Source organism: Rattus rattus, chromosome 1 (assembly GCF_011064425.1).
Source record: "Rattus rattus isolate New Zealand chromosome 1, Rrattus_CSIRO_v1, whole genome shotgun sequence".
NCBI classification, from domain to species: domain Eukaryota; kingdom Metazoa; phylum Chordata; class Mammalia; order Rodentia; family Muridae; genus Rattus; species Rattus rattus.
In genome coordinates this window covers 270,611,624-270,629,887 of record NC_046154.1, presented here as the reverse complement: position 1 = coordinate 270,629,887, position 18,264 = coordinate 270,611,624, and the positions used below count along the sequence as shown (strand labels likewise).

The following is an 18,264-nucleotide window of genomic DNA, read 5'->3' as shown; positions in this document are numbered from 1 at the left end:
TGCCCACGTAGACTGGGCCGTTGGCTTAAGTCTCTTCTGCCTGGAGCTGCCCACTAAGTACAGGACCAGAAAGCAGCATCCGTCAGAAAGGAGCCTTCCGCACTTGGTCTGGTCAGAAGAGCATACCCACTGAATGCTGCCTCCAGAAAGCTCCCAGACTCCTTGATCTTCCTGAGAGGGCCTTCAGTCCTTTGGCCCTGAGCTGGGATGGTGGGAGGGCGTGTTCACTGTGGGCAAGTGATATGAGAATTCGGACCTTCTGCTCCTCCCAGCCCGCCTTGGTCTTTCCGTTGCCAGGCAGCCTACGCACGGTTCTATTGTAGTTTTGTGGATTCTGAGTGAGCTTAGGAGCCTGGGAGAAGTGACCATTTCCAAAGAAAGCATTCCAAGGCCCAGGTAATCTCAGAAAGAGGCCTGGGGCTTAGTGGGCCTCTTTTCTTGGACAATCAAGATGGCAGAGACACAGAATGGGCAGCTAGGGGAGAGAGGGCCCTGTACTGGGATCCTTGGGGCTTGCATTTCCAGCCTTTCACAGCTCCTACCACATCTCCCCTGACCTGCAGCCACAGCCCAGTCCTTTCCCGCTGACGCTGAATTTCCTGAGTGCTTCTCCAGGCCTGCTCTCCCCAGCTCTCTCCTGACCTCCCCAGCCACATGCTCCCACTTCTGGCCCGAGCACCTCCCAGCCTGCCTTTTCCCCCTCAGGCTGCTGGGAGCATGCTTTGGCTGCCCAGGGAAGATGGTATCTTCCACATCAGGGAGGGCTGAGGGCACTGCTGGGTGAGCTTGGGCCTCCTGAAGTTCTTGCTGTGCACTGTGCCCAAGCAGCTGAGTCACTCAGTAGCTGGCTACAAACGGAGGAGTCTGGAGTGTCAGGGAGCCTGCCTCCCTCCCTCTCCTCCCTTGCCTCACCTCTCTTTCTACAGATGGGACCCGGGTAAGCCTGGGTGCCTGCTGCCCTTGTTTCCCTGGCACAGGTACAAGTCAGACCTGGGAGAGACTGGTTGGTGGGGGGATGAGGATGAGGAGTGGGAAGTCTGGAAAAGGTGGGCCTGAGGTTTTGAGGTAGCTGGGCCAGAGAATTGGAAGGTGGGCATTGGAGGAAAGGGACAAAGTTGGGTCTCCAGATGAGTAAGAACAGGAGAGGCATTTTTGGGTCTAGCCTAGGAAGTACTACGGGAAAGGGAAAGCTAGACGCCATGCCTGTCTTTGTTTGGGTATAGTAAAACGGAAAGGAAAGTTGTGCTCGGACACCTCCCACCCCCACCCCAGTCAGGCCCCGCCCCAGTCAGACCCCGCCCCAGTCAGACCCCACCACAGTCAGACCCCGCTCCAGTCAGACCCCACCACAGTCAGACCCCGCCCCAGTCAGACCCCACCACAGTCACCACAGTCAGACCCCGCCCCAGTCAGACCCCACCACAATCAGGCAGGCAGCAGGTGAGTTCTGTTCCTGTTTTCAAGTCGTTCATCCCCCTATGGGCCCTGCAGGGAGGAAAGGTGTCTCTTATTGACGAAATGACTTTCTCCTGGGTCCTCCCTGCTGGTCTGGGCCTTCTCTGCCGTCACTCACTTGTTCTTCCCGGGAGACTGGACTGCAGTGGACTAACTTCCTACTGCCGGCCAGATTTAGAATGTACCCATGGAGCGAGGTCTAGAATGGAGGACCTTAACTCCCAATGGAAGATACCCATGGAGGACCTTCTAAGTACTCTCTCTCAGCAGAGAGAACTGGAAGACCAGAGGATCCTCGCCTTAATCCCAAAAGCTGTCCCAAAGCTTAGGAAGACAAGGGCACACCGAAGAAGGGGGTGGTGCTGGTAGCGACATGTGACCTCTGCTAAGTGAGAGGAACCTGCGTTCATCCTACTGCTCTGAATGAACCTCATCCCTGTGAAGCTCCGACCTAGGCCACTGAGGAGAAAGCAAGACTTCCCCTGTGGTTCTGGTTACTGTCCCCCAGGTTGTGTTCTAAGTCGGGGTGATGAGCAGCAGCAAACCAGAGCCCAGCCTTTGGAGCTTATACTGGGCCTACTGCCGCCGCTGCCGCCGCTGGACTCTTACGGTGCTGTGAACAGCCAACGTGGAGTCCAGGAGGAGGGCGTGTTGCACACTGGCCTGCGTCCAGCCGGGCTCTGAGCAGCAGATGGCATTTGGGAAGTAGAATGCAGGAGTGCAGACAGCACTAGCAGGAGACATTGTGAGCCAAAGGCCAGGGGGGTAAAGGGTGCTGGCTTTGTTGTGGGATAAAAGGCGCTGCCTGAGTTGGTGACTTCCTTAGGTGGAGCAGACCAAGTTGAGGGCGGTGTCCATGGGGAGATGCTTAAAGGATGTTTCTCCGGAGAACTTTACCACTCCTGTACCCTGCCGTGGGGCTACCCTCTGGAGCCCCCCCAAATGTTAATTCTCCCAGAAAGTGCTCTGTTCCCAGTGTCCCTCTGTTGAATGAAGGATGATGGGAAGCCAGTACACAGAACTGGGGAAGGCTGTTCATGGGCCAGGAATGCTCCTGAGTTTGGGATGAGACTAGACCAAGAACAGGGCGGGGCCTCAGGTTTACTGTGGGGAAAACCACTTTGTGTTGGAGGGCTCCACTTCTCTCATGGGACACCCTTTGTGTCATCAAGGCCCAGTTCCAAAGACCTCCTGAGGAAGCCAGTACACCAGAACTGGGGGTGGCTCCAGGCTCTCAAAGGCCTCTCATGGGCCAGGACTCAGGAGCCCCAGAGGGGACTTTTGTTGCACACACGCACCACAACTGTTAAGGTTAGGACTTCTATGGCTGTGTCCAGACTTTCTCATTGGTGGTTTGCTGGGGACCTTACCATTCCCTACCAGACCCCAAAGGAGAGCTGTTAGGCTCTGTGAGGTGAAGGCCTCTGTGGGGAGTTTCCCCCTCTCTTGCATTCTGGTCCTTTCCCTTTGGTAGGACCACCCCCTACCCGGAAGCAGCCCCACCTCCCAGCATCCCAGCATCCCTGGCCGCTTAGCTTGGCTGCTGGCTATGCTGGCACAGCCCCTGGCCTGCTGGTGAGCTATAAATAGCTCCCGCACCCACGGTCTTGGCAAGGTGCTCCTGGCGTGGGTGCAGAGGACAGTGGAGAAGAGGCAACTGAGCCTGCTGTCCTTGCCAGGTCCACAGCTGGCTGGAGTGAGAAGCAGAAGCCTGTACCACAATCTCATGGGCCTAGTGAGCTGAGGAGAACCTTGAGAACAGGGTTCAGTAGGCCCTACATGGGCAGCCAGGGCTCATTGTGAGCTCTGGGCACTATGTCTGGAACCCAGGACCGGAACGGTACGGAGAATGGGAACACGAGTGGCCACTGAGGGTGTGTGAGGCCCATGAACTCGGGGGCCGAGGCGAGTAGGCCTGCCTGATCGCTCCTGCCCTAAGCCGGGCTGACCATATCCCTAGAAGGACAAAGGCAAGGAGGGTATAGAGCCTAGAACTACGCTACCATTTCATTAAATCTTGAAACTTTAGCCCCAAGCCTGTAGACAAGCATTCTGGAGGAAGACACCATGCTTCCAGTCAGACGGCCCCCTTTCTAGCCATTAGCAGACAGAAGGGGACGTGTCTGTGGTCTATGGACCTCCTTTTTCACAGGTAGAGTGGAATCCAGTTCCCGCCTGTAGCTCGCCAACTGGCCTAAGGGAGGAAGAGACTCCCCGAGGGTATTTTGACTGAGGTTGAATCAGCCCCAGAGGATTCAGTAGTCTGTGACCAAGTTCCTACAGACTACTTTCACCTGACTCTGCTGTCTGTCCCCAGGCTGCCCTGCCCTCCAGCCAGACACACCAGGCTCTCAGCCCCAGCCCATGGACCTGCGAGTGGGCCAAAGGCCCACAGTGGAGCCGCCACCAGAGCCTGCACTGCTGACCCTGCAGCACCCCCAGCGCCTGCACCGCCATCTCTTCCTTGCAGGCTTGCAACAGCAACAGCGCTCAGCTGAGCCCATGAGGGTAAAGACAGAAGTCCGCTGACACACCCCAGCCTCCCTAGACCTTAGCTCTGTCCTTTTCTCCTGCCCCTCCTGAGCTGCCAGCTCTGTCCACAGCTCTCCATGGACCCGCCGCTGCCGGAGCTGCAGGGGGCACAGCAGGAGCAAGAACTTCGGCAACTTCTCAATAAAGACAAGAGCAAGCGAAGTAAGAATGGGGCTCGTCTCCCCTCTTCTCTGTCTGGGCATCTGGGAGGGATGAGTGGGAAGGGCACCATTTACTTGGATGCCCTCTGTTGACTCTGCCTCTGAACAGAGGTAGGTGTGGGAGTGTCTAGAGGCTTCACAGGAGGGATGGGGCCTCAGGGTTAGCTAGCTTTCTTGCCTGAGGAGTCCCTGAGACATAGTGTACTGAAAATGTGGCCCTGGCAATTTGCAGAGAATGTACCCAAGAGGCTTTCTATCCACCCGTTGCCAGCCTTCCCATTTCTCTGCTCCACAGGTGCCGTAGCCAGCAGTGTGGTCAAGCAGAAACTGGCTGAAGTGATCCTGAAGAAACAGCAGGCAGCCCTTGAGAGAACAGTCCATCCCAGCAGCCCCAGTATCCCCTACAGGTAGCTCGCTGTCCCTCAGGTCCTTTTTGTACCCCCTCTTTCCTACATACTCACCTGTGGGTGTGTACTTGTGGGTATGCACCTGTGGGTATGCACCTGTGAGTGTGCACCTGTGAGTGTGCACCTGTGGGTATGCACCTGTGAGTGTGCACCTGTGGGTATGCACCTGTGGGTGTGCACCTGTGAGTGTGCACCTGTGAGTGTGCACCTGCGAGTATGGCACCTGTGGGTGTGCACCTGTGAGTGTGCACCTGTGAGGTACCTGTGAGTGTGCACCTGTGGGTGTGCACCTGTGAGTGTGCATATGGCTCCTCTCCTTCTCCACGCCCATCACCTTTTTCTTACTCTGTGCCTGAATATAATCTCTCCAATCCCCCTCAACCCACACCTGCCCTCCTCTCCCCTTCAGTTTTCTCCCTACATCTCACCTGAGGCCCTTCACATGCACAGAAACTCTGGTTCCTAAGAAGGCTCCTGGCACAGGTGGCACCGGGTCTCCCAGGAGCCCTAAGCGCCAAGGCTTGGGCTTAATACCTTTAGCGTGGTGACCCACTACTGCCACCTGGAGATGAGTCCTGTCATGCTGGCTCCACACTGCCCAGCTCTGTTAGTGGCAGGCAGGCTTAGGAAAGCACCTGTGCGGAGAGAGATTGCAGGGCCTCGGGCATCCTAGGCTTCTGAAGTAGCCTTGACACTCACCCCACAGAACTCTTGAGCCCTTGGACACAGAGGGTGCTGCCCGCTCCGTGCTTAGCAGCTTCCTGCCTCCTGTTCCCAGCCTGCCCACTGAACCCCCGGAACATTTTCCCCTGCGTAAAACAGGTGAGCTGGGCAGATAGAGACCTCGGAGGGGCTTAAACAAAGGGCTTCAGATTTAGATCAGGAGTATGGGGTTGGGGGTTTGGGACAGTTGGCACACTGCTTGTTACACACACACACACACACACACACACACACACACACACACACACACACACACACACACACACACTGGCTTTGCCTTTTCTCTCTTTAACCCATAGAGGAGGGGTGTTAAAGGGCACAGAAGAGGCCCGGCATGGTAGTGCAGCACTCAGTAGGCAGAGGCAGGTGGATCTCTGTGAGTTTGAGGTCATCCTGGTCTACATCGTGAGACTCTGCCTCAAAAAACGGAAAGAGAGAGTAGAGGGAGAGGTAGAGAAGGGTGGCTGGCCTATCCTCAGAGTGACACTAGTCCCTCCCCCGCATCCTCCTGTCCCCCCGCCCCCGCCCCGCGCCCCGCACTCTCTCCCCCTCCCCCGCAGTGTCTGAGCCGAACCTGAAGCTGCGCTACAAACCCAAGAAATCCCTGGAGAGGCGTAAGAATCCCCTGCTCAGGAAGGAGAGCGCCCCACCCAGTCTTCGGAGGAGGCCTGCTGAGACTCTTGGAGGTAAGAGCCCAGCGAGGGGCTCAGGAGTCCCCTCCACGCTGTGGTCCCTTCTTCTGGCCGGGTTCCTCCCACGTGGGATTGCTGACTTTGTACCTGGGGCGTCTCACACACCTGTCTGCGGGAGGGCGAGTTGAGGCGAAAACCTAACCCTGTGAGAGTCTCCAGAGTTAACATTTGCTGGGGAAGTGAGAGCTGCATGAAATGACTTCGCAGAGGTGCTGTGCCGGTCGGCAGCTTTCTAGACCCCCAGGAAGAAGACAGTAGTACACACAGAAAGAAAGGAGCTGTAACTCGGAGTCCTGCCCAGGGCCGGCCATTCCTGACCCCTGACCGTGCCTTCCTTTTTCCTCTGCCCTCAGATTCCTCCCCCAGTAGTAGCAGCACACCTGCGTCAGGGTGCAGCTCCCCCAATGACAGCGAGCATGGCCCTAACCCTGCTCTGGGCTCAGAGGTAAGGCCTTGTTGGGCACTGGGTTCTCTTGGGGCAGTTCTGAGTCTCAGCCTCCCCCCCCCCCCCAACCCCCCCCCGCAAGTGGCCTGGCTGGCCTGAGGCTTCAGGGGCTGGGCAGTCTCTAGCAGGACCTCTTGGGTGTTCTGGGGACGGCATACCAGAGGTAGAGTTCCAGGACTGGTGACCCGTCACCCTGCTCCCCATGGCAGGCGCTCTTGGGCCAGCGGCTGCGGCTGCAGGAGACTTCTTTGGCCCCGTTCGCTTTGCCGACAGTGTCCTTGCTGCCCGCAATCACACTGGGGCTGCCTGCCCCTGCCAGGGTGAGTGGCTGGGGCACCCTGCCCCCGCTCCGTGCTTCTTGGCCTCTTTCCTGCCTGTGTCCTGTTACACCTTCATCTTCCTCTCCCGGAATCCTCTCCAACTCTGACTTTACCTTTCTTTCAGGCTGATGGTGACCGCAGGACCCATTCAACTTTGGGCCCTCGGGGTCCTGTCCTAGGGAACCCCCATGCTCCCCTCTTCCTGCACCATGGTTTGGAGCCAGAGGCTGGGGGCACCTTACCCTCTCGCCTGCAGCCCATTCTCCTGCTGGATCCCTCAGTCTCTCATACCCCACTGTGGACTGGTGAGTCTTGCTGCTTCTCCCAGAATGGGCAGAATTTATGCACCCCACAAGGGGCCGAGCTCTGGGAAAACCCCATCTTCCAATCCCTCACTGTCTATATCTCCTTGCCAAGTCTTACCTCCACTTGATGCCCTGTCTCCTTCCGTGGCTCCCAGGGTTCCTTCCTTACATCCATTTCATTCTTTCCAGTGCCCGGGCTCGGGCCCTTGCCCTTCCACTTTGCCCAGCCCTTACTGACCACCGAGCGGCTCTCTGGGTCAGGCCTCCATCGGCCACTTAACCGGACCCGCTCAGAGCCCCTGCCCCCCAGCGCCACTGCCTCCCCTCTGCTGGGCCCCCTCCAGCCCCGCCAGGATCGGCTCAAACCTCATGTCCAGCTGATCAAGGTGAGGGGAACCGGATCTGGGTGGTGCTAAGGCATGCCTAACTGAGCCCCCTGTGGACTGAAAGAAGGGTACTTAGGCAGAAGAAGGGCCTGGAGGGCTAGAGAAATGGCTGCCAGAGACCTAGCGAGGTGAATGTAGCCTTTTCCAACCCTCTACCTGCCACCCACGCTCCTCTCTATTCCCCTTCTCAGACAGCCATCTCCCCTCCCCAGAGGCCTGCCAAGCCCAGTGAGAAGCCCCGACTGCGGCAGATACCCTCGGCTGAGGACCTAGAGACAGATGGTGGGGGAGTGGGACCTATGGCGAATGATGGCCTGGAACATAGGGAGTCAGGCCGTGGGCCTCCTGAGGGCAGAGGGCCCGTTTCTCTGCAGCAACACCAACAGGTACGGCTGTGCCCAAAGACCCTGAAGAATGTTCAGTCAGAAGGCTTGGGACTTGGCATAGGATGGGGAAGGAAAGGGGATAGGAAATCAAGACCCACGCCAAGATGCTGATGCGCATGCGCGCGTGCAGGTGCGCGCATGCGTATGCCTGTACTCCAGCAGCCCGCCTGCTTTCTCAAGTAGACCCCGTACCTGCTTCTTGGCCTTTCACAAACCACACATACTCCGTCTTCACACTTCTTTCTGCAGCTGGCTCTCTTGTATCCAAAGGTCGCTGGGGCAAGACGTGGGAGAGCAGCAGGTCCCTTGCCTTAATCTAAGTATAGTATATTAATAGTATGGGGGTCGAGGCAGTGTTCATTTGCCCGACCACTGCAGCAGAGCTAGACACGCAAGATGCCTTGAAAGGCAGATAGTGGTCACCTTGAAGCTCTGAAGACTGAAAGGGTGAAAGCGAGGTGTGTGTTGGGCGGGGGAGGGGATATGTTCTGGAGGCTGTGAAGGAAGGAGCATCTGTAACAGGCCTCTGCTCAAAGGTCCCTTTTACAAGGATAGCAAACCTTTTCAGTGAAGACTTACCTAATCATGTTGTGTGACTTGATTCCCCCTTGCAAATTCATAGAGGCTTGGGACTCTATGAATTGGGAAATGCAATGGGATTCCACCAGCGGCAGCACTCGGTGGTGACGGTCCGCACGCATTTAGCGTCTCAAGCAGTCGCTTGTGGTTAGTGGCATAGTCCTATAAGAGGTGATCTCTGACAATAGACTCTGGGCCCAAGAAGTTCTTGTGAGGTCGGAGCCTCAGTCTGAGTACGAGGCTTCAGGAAGGTCAAAGAACTCACTTCTGGAATTTCTCTAGAAAAGGAGTCTATCCGGAGGGTCCCTACACCTTGGGTAAAAGCAGGTGGCCAAATCCGAGAAAATGGAGCCTGTGGTCATGTTTCCTTCAGGTGCCACTCTGGGAGCAGCAGCATCTTGCTGGGCGGCTCTCCCAGGGAAGCCCCGGGGACTCTGTGCTGCTACCTCTGGCCCAGATTGGACACCGGCCCCTGTCCAGAACCCAGTCTTCCCCAGCCGCACCTGTCTCCCTGCTGAGCCCAGAGCCCACCTGTCAGACCCAAGTCCTCAACAGCTCAGAGGCACCTGCCACAGGTAAGACCAGAGAGGGACTTCGAGGAAGGCAGAAAGAAAAGGAGGTGACCGGGGCTGGAGTCCACGTCTGTGAACTGCCTTTCGGGACAGTTCCAGGGGCCAAAGAGCATTACTTCCATTTTCTTTGAACTTTATGGGGCCCATGAAGCCTGCAGATCCATCAGGATTTAAGAAACCTAAGTTGACAGTGACTAGCTTTTCGTTAAAGGACAAAGCGGGCAGTCGGGGCCAGGACAGGAATTTGAGTCTCCCACTGCGACCAGCCCTTTTAAAACAAAAGCAAACACAAAAGCAAAAGCCAAGAAAAACCAAGAACGTTACTTACTACTGCTGTGCTTGTCAGAGGAGCTCAAGAGTATGTCAAACATTGGAGAAATACAAGAAAATAATAATAATAATTAATAATAATATAATAAATATTATATTATAAATAATAAAAGAATAAGGGAATCACCAAGTATCTCACTGCCCTAAACTCTGTACTTCCTTCTCGGTTTTAGCTAGCTATCGTACCTGCCTAACGTCACAGACAGGAAGCTGTATTTTGCACCCGGCTTGACTGAATTTTTTTTTTTTTGATTGATTGATTTAAATTTCTTTTTTTTTTTTTTTTTCGGAGTTGGGGACCGAACCCAGGGCCTTGTGCATGCTAGGCAAGCGCTCTACCACTGAGCTAAATCCCCAACCCCAAATTTCTTTTTTTTTAATAGTGCTAGGAATCAGACTTAGAGTATTGCTTATGCTGGGCAACTGTTTGGTCTCCAGGCTGCTATTACCAGCTGTGTCCTCTGTCTTATCACACGGCATCTTACTACAAAAATTCTTGAACCCTTAAAACCGAGATTCTCGAGTTTTATCTTTTCTTCTTCTTTTTTTAAGTTTAGCTTTTTAAGACAGGCCGGCCGTCCCAGGCCAGCTTTGAACTTGTAGCTGTTTTTCTCATAGATTCCCAAGTGCTAGGGTCACGGGGATAAAGTCACCATGCCCAACTCAGTGTTAACTTTAATTCTTTTTTTTTCTTTTCTTTTTTTTCCCCCCGCAGCTGGTGACCGAACCCAGGGCCTTGCGCTCACTAGGCAAGCGCTCTACCGCTGAGCTAAATCTTTAACCCCTTACTTTAATTCTTAATAGTTGGGTGTTTAGGGGTTGGGGATTTAGCTCAGTGGTAGAGCGCTTGAGCGCTTGACTAGCAAGCACAAGGCCCTGGGTTCGGTCCCCAGCTCCGAAAAAAAGAAAAGAAAAAAAAATAGTTGGGTGTTTAAACATTTTTGGTTTTAATTTTAATTTCTTTCTCTTGTTTTTGTTCTTTGTTGTTATTAGTTTTCCTTGGTTTTGTTTTGTTTGTTTTTTTTAGGTTTTGTTTCTGTTGTTGTTGTTGTTGTTGTTTTGGCTTAACAAGACAGGCTTTTTCTATGTAGCCCTGGCTGTCCTTGGAACTCCCTCTGTAGACCAGGGTGGCTTCAAACTCACAGAGTTTGCCTCTGCCTCTGGAGTGCTGTGATCTAAGGCATGACTCACTAGGCTTTAATTTTAATTTTTTTCATTTGTTTTTGAGATAGACTCTCATTATGAGGTCTTGGCTGGCCTGCAACTTTCGAGCCTGTGATCCACCCACCTCTCCCTCCCAAGTGCTGGGATCAAAGGTGTGCACCACCACACTCGGTCTTTAAGTTTTTACTTTGGCCTGGGGTTATCTCTCCCGGGTCACTTAAGGAGTAGAATTTCTGGGTCAAACAGTGTGAGCATTCTAAAAGTCTCTGAGATGAGATACACAGACACAGACTCTTCCAGCAGCAGTGTGTGTGTATAAGGTTGGGTTCTGGAGACTTCCCTTGGGGCAGACTGAAATACAGTTCCTAATACCCCAAAGGGTTAATTCTGGGACCTCAACACTATCTTGTAAACCTATGAAAACCACAGATGCTCAAATTCCCCATGTAAAGCACCACAGTGCTTGCGTTTAACCTATGCATATCTTCCCACATATTTAAATCATGTCTGTTTTGCTTTTAATACCTAATAGGATGTGGATGCTATGCAAATCGTTTTCATGCTGTTTGCATATTGTTTTCAAGGTAAAATAGTTTTCTGAGTGTTTTCCAGTGCATTTGGGAGACTGACCACGTGGCCAGCGACTGTGGGATTCCTTCTCCCAGTCTTTAGGTTGCCCTGGAATTGTTTTTTCTCTCCGTGTTGGGAGCCCCTGGCTTTGTGACACCCAGAGGGAGATGTGTAGTAATAAATATTTAAAAATCCCAATGCGGGGGGTTTCTCCCCGCCTTTAGCCATTTATGTTCCCGGATGAAAGACACAGACACAGACACAGCCTTTATATTTTAATATGTCTTAGCACAATAACTGACTATCCATGTTGTTAGAATCCATTTTCCTACCGATAACTCCGAGTTACTACTTAACTAATTTCTATGTTCCATCTTGTCTGCTCTTAACCCAGTTGGGTAGCCCTCTGGGCCACGTTTTCTTGGCCCTTAGCCTATGGCGGCTCTCCTTCCCCCTCCTGTGCGGTCTTCTTCCGAGGCTGCTCCTAGTAATCTCTCAAAGCCCACGAAAACTCAATCCCACCTTTGTCTCTTCTCCCCAGCTATTGGCTGCTGATGTCTTTATTTACCAATCAGAATTAACTGGGGGCGGGGTCCCTCAGTGTCTTATAAGTGGGCTCTCTTTGAGGTAAGCAGGTCAACCCACTACAGAGATGTCCTGTGTTAAGTCTCTCTGGGTTTAGGGCATGAACTCTCAAAGGCATAGGAGGTGCGTTGGGCCTTGTGAGGAGTAAGAGTACCCAGAAGGCAATGTGCAGCGGCCGTGCGGCAGGCACTGGCCTGGTGTGGATATCAGGTTATCTGAAGCATTTAAGCCTGTGCATAGGGAAACATAGCTCTTCACAGAAGGGCTGGAAAGGAAACGCAGACGTTCACGCGCCTGGAAAAGGCAGCAAAGGACGTACGCATGTCTGGCTCCCTGGCTGTGGGCTGGTCTCCATCTGTAGCCACGGCGGAGGTCTCCCTGGCGTTCCAGCCCTGGCGTCTGCTTCTTGCAGGGCTGGTCTATGACTCGGTGATGCTCAAACACCAATGTTCCTGTGGAGACAACAGCAAGCATCCCGAGCACGCAGGCCGCATCCAGAGCATCTGGTCCCGGCTGCAGGAACGGGGTCTCCGCAGCCAGTGTGAGGTGAGGAGGTGGGACTATGCAAAATAGGATGTGGGACGCCTTAGGGCGAGCAAGGGATGGGAGAGTGGGTGATCTGGTGGTGGCCTGGGCGTGGGTGAGCAAGCCTTAGGAGCTCTGTGGGCTCTTTCTCAGTGTCTCCGAGGCCGAAAGGCTTCCCTAGAGGAGCTGCAGTCAGTCCACTCTGAAAGGCACGTGCTCCTCTACGGCACGAACCCACTCAGCCGCCTCAAACTGGATAACGGGAAGCTTACAGGTAGGGAAGGGAGACAGATGACATCTGACCCTGAGTCGCCCCAAGTTTGCCCATCTCTCCCACTTGTGTGCTCTTGGCCCAGCTGAACCCCTTCAGCTTCCTGGATATTCCCATGCCGGTTGCCGTATCCCCTTGCCTGCAATCCCCGTACCCCCTGTCATCACCCCTCCGCGGTCCATACCTCCGTAGTCCTCCCCGTCCCCGCTGCCCACCTCCACCTCCACATCTCCCTGTACTGCCTCTCCCTGCATAACTATCTTAGAGCATCCGTGTTCCTTACTCATGTGACCTGGGCCTTTCCCCACAGGACTCCTGGCCCAGCGGACGTTTGTGATGCTACCCTGTGGCGGGGTTGGGGTAAGTATGCCTAGAGATCTCGAGTGGGCATTGCCAAGGCCTTTCAGCCTTCGTTCGGTTCTCTCGGCCCACTGCCACCCCTCTGCCACCTGAGACTTGTGGTTCTGCCAGAGTCGGGAAGGCAGGGCCTTTCCCTTTCTGGTCTTCTATCTGGAAGCACCTTGTGATAGGTGTGTCCCAGTGAGTGTGGAGCCCAGGGCCTCTCAGTTAGAAGGTATTTGGTAGGTGTTGAGTGAGGCTCGAGGTAGGCTAGACACTGCCCCTTTGATAGACCCCAGGGGTCAAGCATTGGCCATTCCACACTGGCTCTCAGAGTTGGCAGCTCTGCCTGCCCAGGAGTGGGCCTCTCTCGGAGACTCGAGGTGTGCCTTACTCGACCTCCAGACCTCGTGCGGAGCTGTGGGGTACCTCCCATGTACTGAGAGGTGTAGGACCTCCCGATCCAGGACACGGATTTCCAACCCTCTAGCTTTGCTTGCCTCCGCATCGCCTGCTGGGGGGGTCTTTCTGCTGCCTCTGACATGGCTCTCCCATCGTTGTGGTGCCAGGCTAGGCGTGTGGCAGTGAGGTGGAGGCGGAGCCCAGGAGAGCAAGCGGGAGCTGTTAAGGGGGCTGTTGGGGAGCCAGCCAGTGCCCTGTTCACAACTCCCCATTTCTTGCCACTTTCTGGTTTTTCCAACTGTTGTTGCTTCTGTTTTCTCCTCCCTCCTCTCCCTTTCTGTCCTCTGTCTCTCTCTCTCTCCAGCCTCTTGCGACTCTTTCTGCCTTCCTCGCCTCTCTCCGTCCGCCTCGCCCTTCCCATCTCCCCATCACGCCCCCCGGCCCCTCCCTAGCCTTGAGGCCCAGGGACTGGGTTTGGGGGGCCTCCCAGCCTGGGCTAGGGGCCCCGAGTGGAAGACAGTGGTGCAGACGGCCCCTCCAGCTCCGACCGTCCCGCAGGGTCAGCAGAGTCAGCTGGGGCTTAAAACCCCTCCCGGCCCAAACCCCAATCCCGCCCAGGTAACGCCATGCCCCCTCCCCTGACTGGGGAGGCAGAGTGCTGGCCACACTCGAGCTGGTGCTGGGACTTACACTGGGAAGAAGTTCTCCCGGGACTGGGGGACACAGGAGGCCTTGCCTTTGGGCGGTGGGGCACTGGGGAGGCAGCTTTGTCTGCCCAGCTCCCTGCCCCTGGGGTCCTGGCCATGGGGTGGGTACTGCCTCACTGGACCCCGGCACCTACGGAAAGCACAGGATGATGCAGTCCTGACCCTGGCCCCCACAGGTAGATACTGACACCATCTGGAATGAGCTGCATTCCTCCAATGCAGCCCGCTGGGCTGCAGGCAGCGTCACCGACCTTGCCTTCAAAGTCGCTTCCCGAGAGCTAAAGGTAAGAACTTTAGATGAAAGGCCAGTAGGCTAAATCGTTGGTGCCGGGGTGATGGAAGTGAGTCCACACTCCAAGCGTTCGACTTCCCATTGCTTGTGGGGGTTGCCTCTGGGTTTTGAAAGGGAAATCGGGGCTGGAAGCAAGGTAAGGCGGTTGGTCGTCCTGATTTGAAAATCCCAGCCCTACCGAGTACGGCCACAGAACTTGGGTTGTTTAATTCACTAAGCTTTGCTTTCTTGTCTGTCAATTGGGGAGGGCGATGATGTCTTGTGCTCTAGGGATGCCTCGAGGAGCAAATGGAGTATCTGTGACGTACTGGGCACAGGGCCGGGCACGTGGTTTTCTCTAGTAGTTAATAGGTGTCACTGTGATGACAGCCAGAGCTACCAGGGAGGGTGCTGTGCTCAAGTGCAGCCCATAAGTGATGACAGCAGTGTGGAGGGGGAGAGGTCTGGACGTCTCAATGGTGCACGCTGCCGCCCCGCCCCTGCCTTTTAATCCTTAGAGAAGGCCGCTGGGATGGGAAGCAGGCTCTCGGGCAGATGAGGACTGTGGGAAGCAGGCTCTCGGCCGAGGACTGAGATGGCTACTGAACTGATAAATGCTTCTCCTCCCCTTTCAGAATGGCTTTGCTGTGGTGCGGCCTCCAGGACACCATGCAGATCATTCTACAGCCATGTAAGCCATTAGCGGGGTGGACCCATGTGGCATGAGGTGGAGGCAGCCCTCCGAAGCCCTCCTGGAGGCGGAGTAGCAGGAGGATGGGCTGGCAGGACCCTTTCTCCTTCCTCCAGGGGCTTTTGCTTCTTCAACTCCGTGGCCATCGCCTGCCGACAGCTGCAGCAACACGGCAAAGCCAGCAAGATCCTCATTGTCGACTGGGTAGGTCCTGGCTGCTCTAACATCAGAGCCAGACTTGATGAACCCTGAGAACTCTGCAGAACCCTGAGCCTGCCACTGACGATGTGGCTGCATGTCTGAGTTTGCCATTAGCCTCTGCCTTACTAAAATCTGGGTGAACGCAGCACCCAAATCATAGAACTGCCGGGAGGCAGGTGTGTACAGTGTATGCTCCTGTGGAGGGTGGGAGTTCATTTACTGTCTTTAACCTCTGTTGGCTTCTTTTGGGCAGAGCAAGCCATTTCCCCTCCACAGAGTAGCCCCCGCAGTAATATCTAAGACCAGTAGGTCATCAGTCATATCCAGACACCAAGAGTAGCCCATTCACAGCCCTGACTGTAGCCCATTTCACAGATGAGGAACGCACCTACAGAGATCGCGACCGTGACTAGTCACTCACCTCGTGAGATGGGAGACCAAGATTGGAGGGCTGGTCATTTAGCTCTGGGGCCCCTGGCTCTAACCATCAAGCTGGGTGTCCTCTGCATGGACAGATGTGAAAGGGACATTTATAAATAGATGCTGAGAGCCCTAGGGGAGTTTTTCACTTTTGGACCTATGTGTGGTCTGGTGAGTTGAGGGCAGGCAGCACCCCGTACTTCCCAGAGGACTGCGTCTGGGTCCCTTTAAGCTTGATCACTGCCTCATGTCTGTGCAAGACCCAGTGAGAAGCCTGTGTCCATACAGAGGTAATTTATACCGCTGCCCCCTCCCCACACACGCACATACACGCATACACACGCCTATGGAGAGAGAGTGTCTTTGCTAGGTATGTTTGCACAAGCCTTTAATTCCCAGTACTTTGGAGTCAGGCAGGTGGGTCTCTGTGAGCCCAAATCCAGCCTGGTCTACATAATGAGTCCAGGCCACTCTGGTCTACATGGTGAGTCCCTGGCCACGTAGTGAGACCCTGTCACAGGATAGTATGTAGATGGGGGAACCACTGCCAGACATTACCTGGGGCAACTCAAGTCATGTGAGCCCAGACATTGTAGTTTCCTGACCCCACCAGTCTAGAGTCTCAGTGCTCGGCGTAGTTACTGACCTTCAAATCCTTCCAGCATGGCCTTACCTTCATCTTCCTGCTTCTGGATTTACCTTTCCCACTGCCCTCTGTACTGTACAGGATGTTCACCATGGCAACGGCACACAGCAGACTTTCTATCAGGACCCCAGGGTGCTCTACATATCCCTTCATCGCCATGACGATGGCAACTTCTTCCCAGGCAGCGGGGCCGTGGATGAGGTAAGTGCCTGTTGGGTCCGTATCTTCCGGTCCATTGACTTTCACCCTGGCTCTCTCTGCCCGTCCTGTGTGGCCCTGAGCAAGTGGCATCTCCTTTCTGAGCCCCAGCCTCCCTATCTGGAAAGTGAAGACGTTGGATGAGCTTGGGACTCCGTCCTCCTCACGTCTGCCTTGCGTCCCATTTTCTAGGTGGGAACCGGCAGTGGCGAGGGCTTCAACGTCAATGTGGCTTGGGCTGGGGGCTTGGATCCACCCATGGGGGATCCTGAGTACCTGGCTGCTTTCAGGTAAGTCCTCTGGGGTCTAGAGGAAGCCACAATGCGTTTCCAGATAGCCTGGGTGACACCCAGAAACCCTGTCTTGAAAAACAAAGAAAACAAAAATACAAAACCAAAAACAATAGCCAAAAGGTGTGTGTTTGGCGGGACAGGAACGAGAGAGTCAGAGTCATACGTCTCGAGGACCTTTGTGCAGATCAAAACTGCCACAGTTAGTCAAAGAGGGCTGCCTGGAGCCGATGGGTCACCGGCGAGAGCAGACACTTGATGTCCTCCCATGCTGTCCACATGGAGGATGGGTTTACTTTAGGAAACTGCCCTGGAAAGAGCTTTGAGCTCTCGAAAGGAGCCCTTGTCTCCTTCACCCCAGGTCCCCACATCTGTTTAGGAAAGCGGAACCCTAGAATTAGATGTTAGTCCTTTTCTGGAGGTTCTCTCCGTGAACATTAACTCTGCAGGAGCCCCGAGTGGGACTTCCTGGCATCTGTGCTGGGCTTAAATGACGAAATGGACACCAGTGTTGGGGTCAGGGGCAGACGGGGAGGAAGAGGAAGAATGGAGTTTGGCAGCCCCGGACCAGAGGGTCTAGTCCCAGTTGATTGCTCTCAGGCAGCAAGTGGCCCAGGTCAGCTCTACATAGAGTGTGCTCAGTTCCAGCCAAAGTGCTGGCCGTTTTCAGTCCCCAGGGCTGAGTGAGCAGAGCAGGCCCCGTCCGTGTAGCTGGCTGTGTGAAGCACACACTGTGCTTGCAACCCACACTTCTTTGTCCCGTCCTTGATGTCTCTGCCTTCATCCTGCCTGTTGCTCGTTAAATTCTCCGTACGGCTCAGTCCAAGGCTGGGGAAGCAGAGCCACAGGCAGGGTGAAGCACTAATCCCATTAGGACACTGTGCTTCTTGGTGTCCTACGGGCCGGGGTCCTCAGCAAAGTTGGCAGGAGGGGCTAGCATGGGCTGGCCTGCACCATGGGTTGGGCCGGGTTGATGACGCCTCTCCTTGCAACTTTAGGATAGTGGTGATGCCCATTGCCCGCGAGTTTGCTCCAGACCTGGTCCTGGTGTCCGCTGGGTTTGACGCTGCAGAGGGTCATCCAGCCCCGCTGGGCGGCTACCATGTTTCTGCCAAATGTAAGGGGGACCTCAGCTGTGGGGCAATTGTGAGGAATAAACCAGGCCGGGTGGAGGACAGGAATGCACTGCCAAAATGCAAGGGGCAGGAGGCAGTGGCCACGGTCCAGGGCTACATGTTGTAAGGTATGGAGCAGTGCTGGAGGCTACCACAGCCTCATGGCCCAGACCTGCTTCTCAGGATCAGGTCCTAGGTCAGACCCCTGGAGACTTAGGTCTGCCAGATGGAAGCCCAGTGGTAGAAGCCCGGTCTCCAGACTGAGCTTCCGAGGGAGGAAGTTAGAAGATTGACGTTGTTCCCAGAATGGATCTGTTGGTGCAGTCCACCATGCCCCAGGGCCTGGGGACAAAGAGGTAGTTGCGGGTCCAGTGAGAGAGACTTGGGCTGACGGCGGTGATGCTGGGATTCAAGTCTCAGCCCTGCCGCCTTCTGGCTGTGGGACCTTGCATGGAAGACCCTTAGCTGCTCAAAGCATAGGATGAAACGTACGGATGGGTTTGGCATGGGGATCTAGTCTTTGAGACACTGTCCATAAAGGAAGTTGCAAAGGGGAAATGGTAGAGGTGGGAAATG

The 18,264-nt window shown here is 54.9% G+C and overlaps 1 protein-coding gene across 4 annotated transcripts in view; it reads left to right on the top strand.

Annotated features, from left to right (window-relative positions):
- The window catches only part of Hdac7 (histone deacetylase 7), a 38,344-nt gene that overhangs the window by 16,608 nt on the left and 3,472 nt on the right, over positions 1 to 18,264 (top strand). Inside the window, exons 2-21 of one of the 4 annotated variants that reach the window (XM_032885704.1) lie at positions 3,774 to 3,963; positions 4,059 to 4,149; positions 4,444 to 4,555; positions 5,262 to 5,377; positions 5,839 to 5,964; positions 6,324 to 6,415; positions 6,625 to 6,735; positions 6,860 to 7,040; positions 7,230 to 7,426; positions 7,639 to 7,812; positions 8,765 to 8,966; positions 12,025 to 12,158; positions 12,291 to 12,411; positions 12,719 to 12,768; positions 14,033 to 14,140; positions 14,763 to 14,818; positions 14,935 to 15,022; positions 16,167 to 16,286; positions 16,476 to 16,573; positions 17,572 to 17,690. In XM_032885704.1, coding sequence (XP_032741595.1) covers positions 3,820 to 3,963; positions 4,059 to 4,149; positions 4,444 to 4,555; positions 5,262 to 5,377; positions 5,839 to 5,964; positions 6,324 to 6,415; positions 6,625 to 6,735; positions 6,860 to 7,040; positions 7,230 to 7,426; positions 7,639 to 7,812; positions 8,765 to 8,966; positions 12,025 to 12,158; positions 12,291 to 12,411; positions 12,719 to 12,768; positions 14,033 to 14,140; positions 14,763 to 14,818; positions 14,935 to 15,022; positions 16,167 to 16,286; positions 16,476 to 16,573; positions 17,572 to 17,690 — 2,440 coding nt within the window. In that variant the 5' untranslated portion in view covers positions 3,774 to 3,819. Of the gene's footprint in view, positions 1 to 3,773; positions 3,964 to 4,058; positions 4,150 to 4,443; positions 4,556 to 5,261; positions 5,378 to 5,838; positions 5,965 to 6,323; positions 6,416 to 6,624; positions 6,736 to 6,859; positions 7,041 to 7,229; positions 7,427 to 7,617; positions 7,813 to 8,764; positions 8,967 to 12,024; positions 12,159 to 12,290; positions 12,412 to 12,718; positions 12,769 to 14,032; positions 14,141 to 14,762; positions 14,819 to 14,934; positions 15,023 to 16,166; positions 16,287 to 16,475; positions 16,574 to 17,571; positions 17,691 to 18,264 lie in introns of those variants that run through there. The other 3 variants (XM_032885697.1, XM_032885711.1, XM_032885717.1) reach the window with 3 other exon arrangements.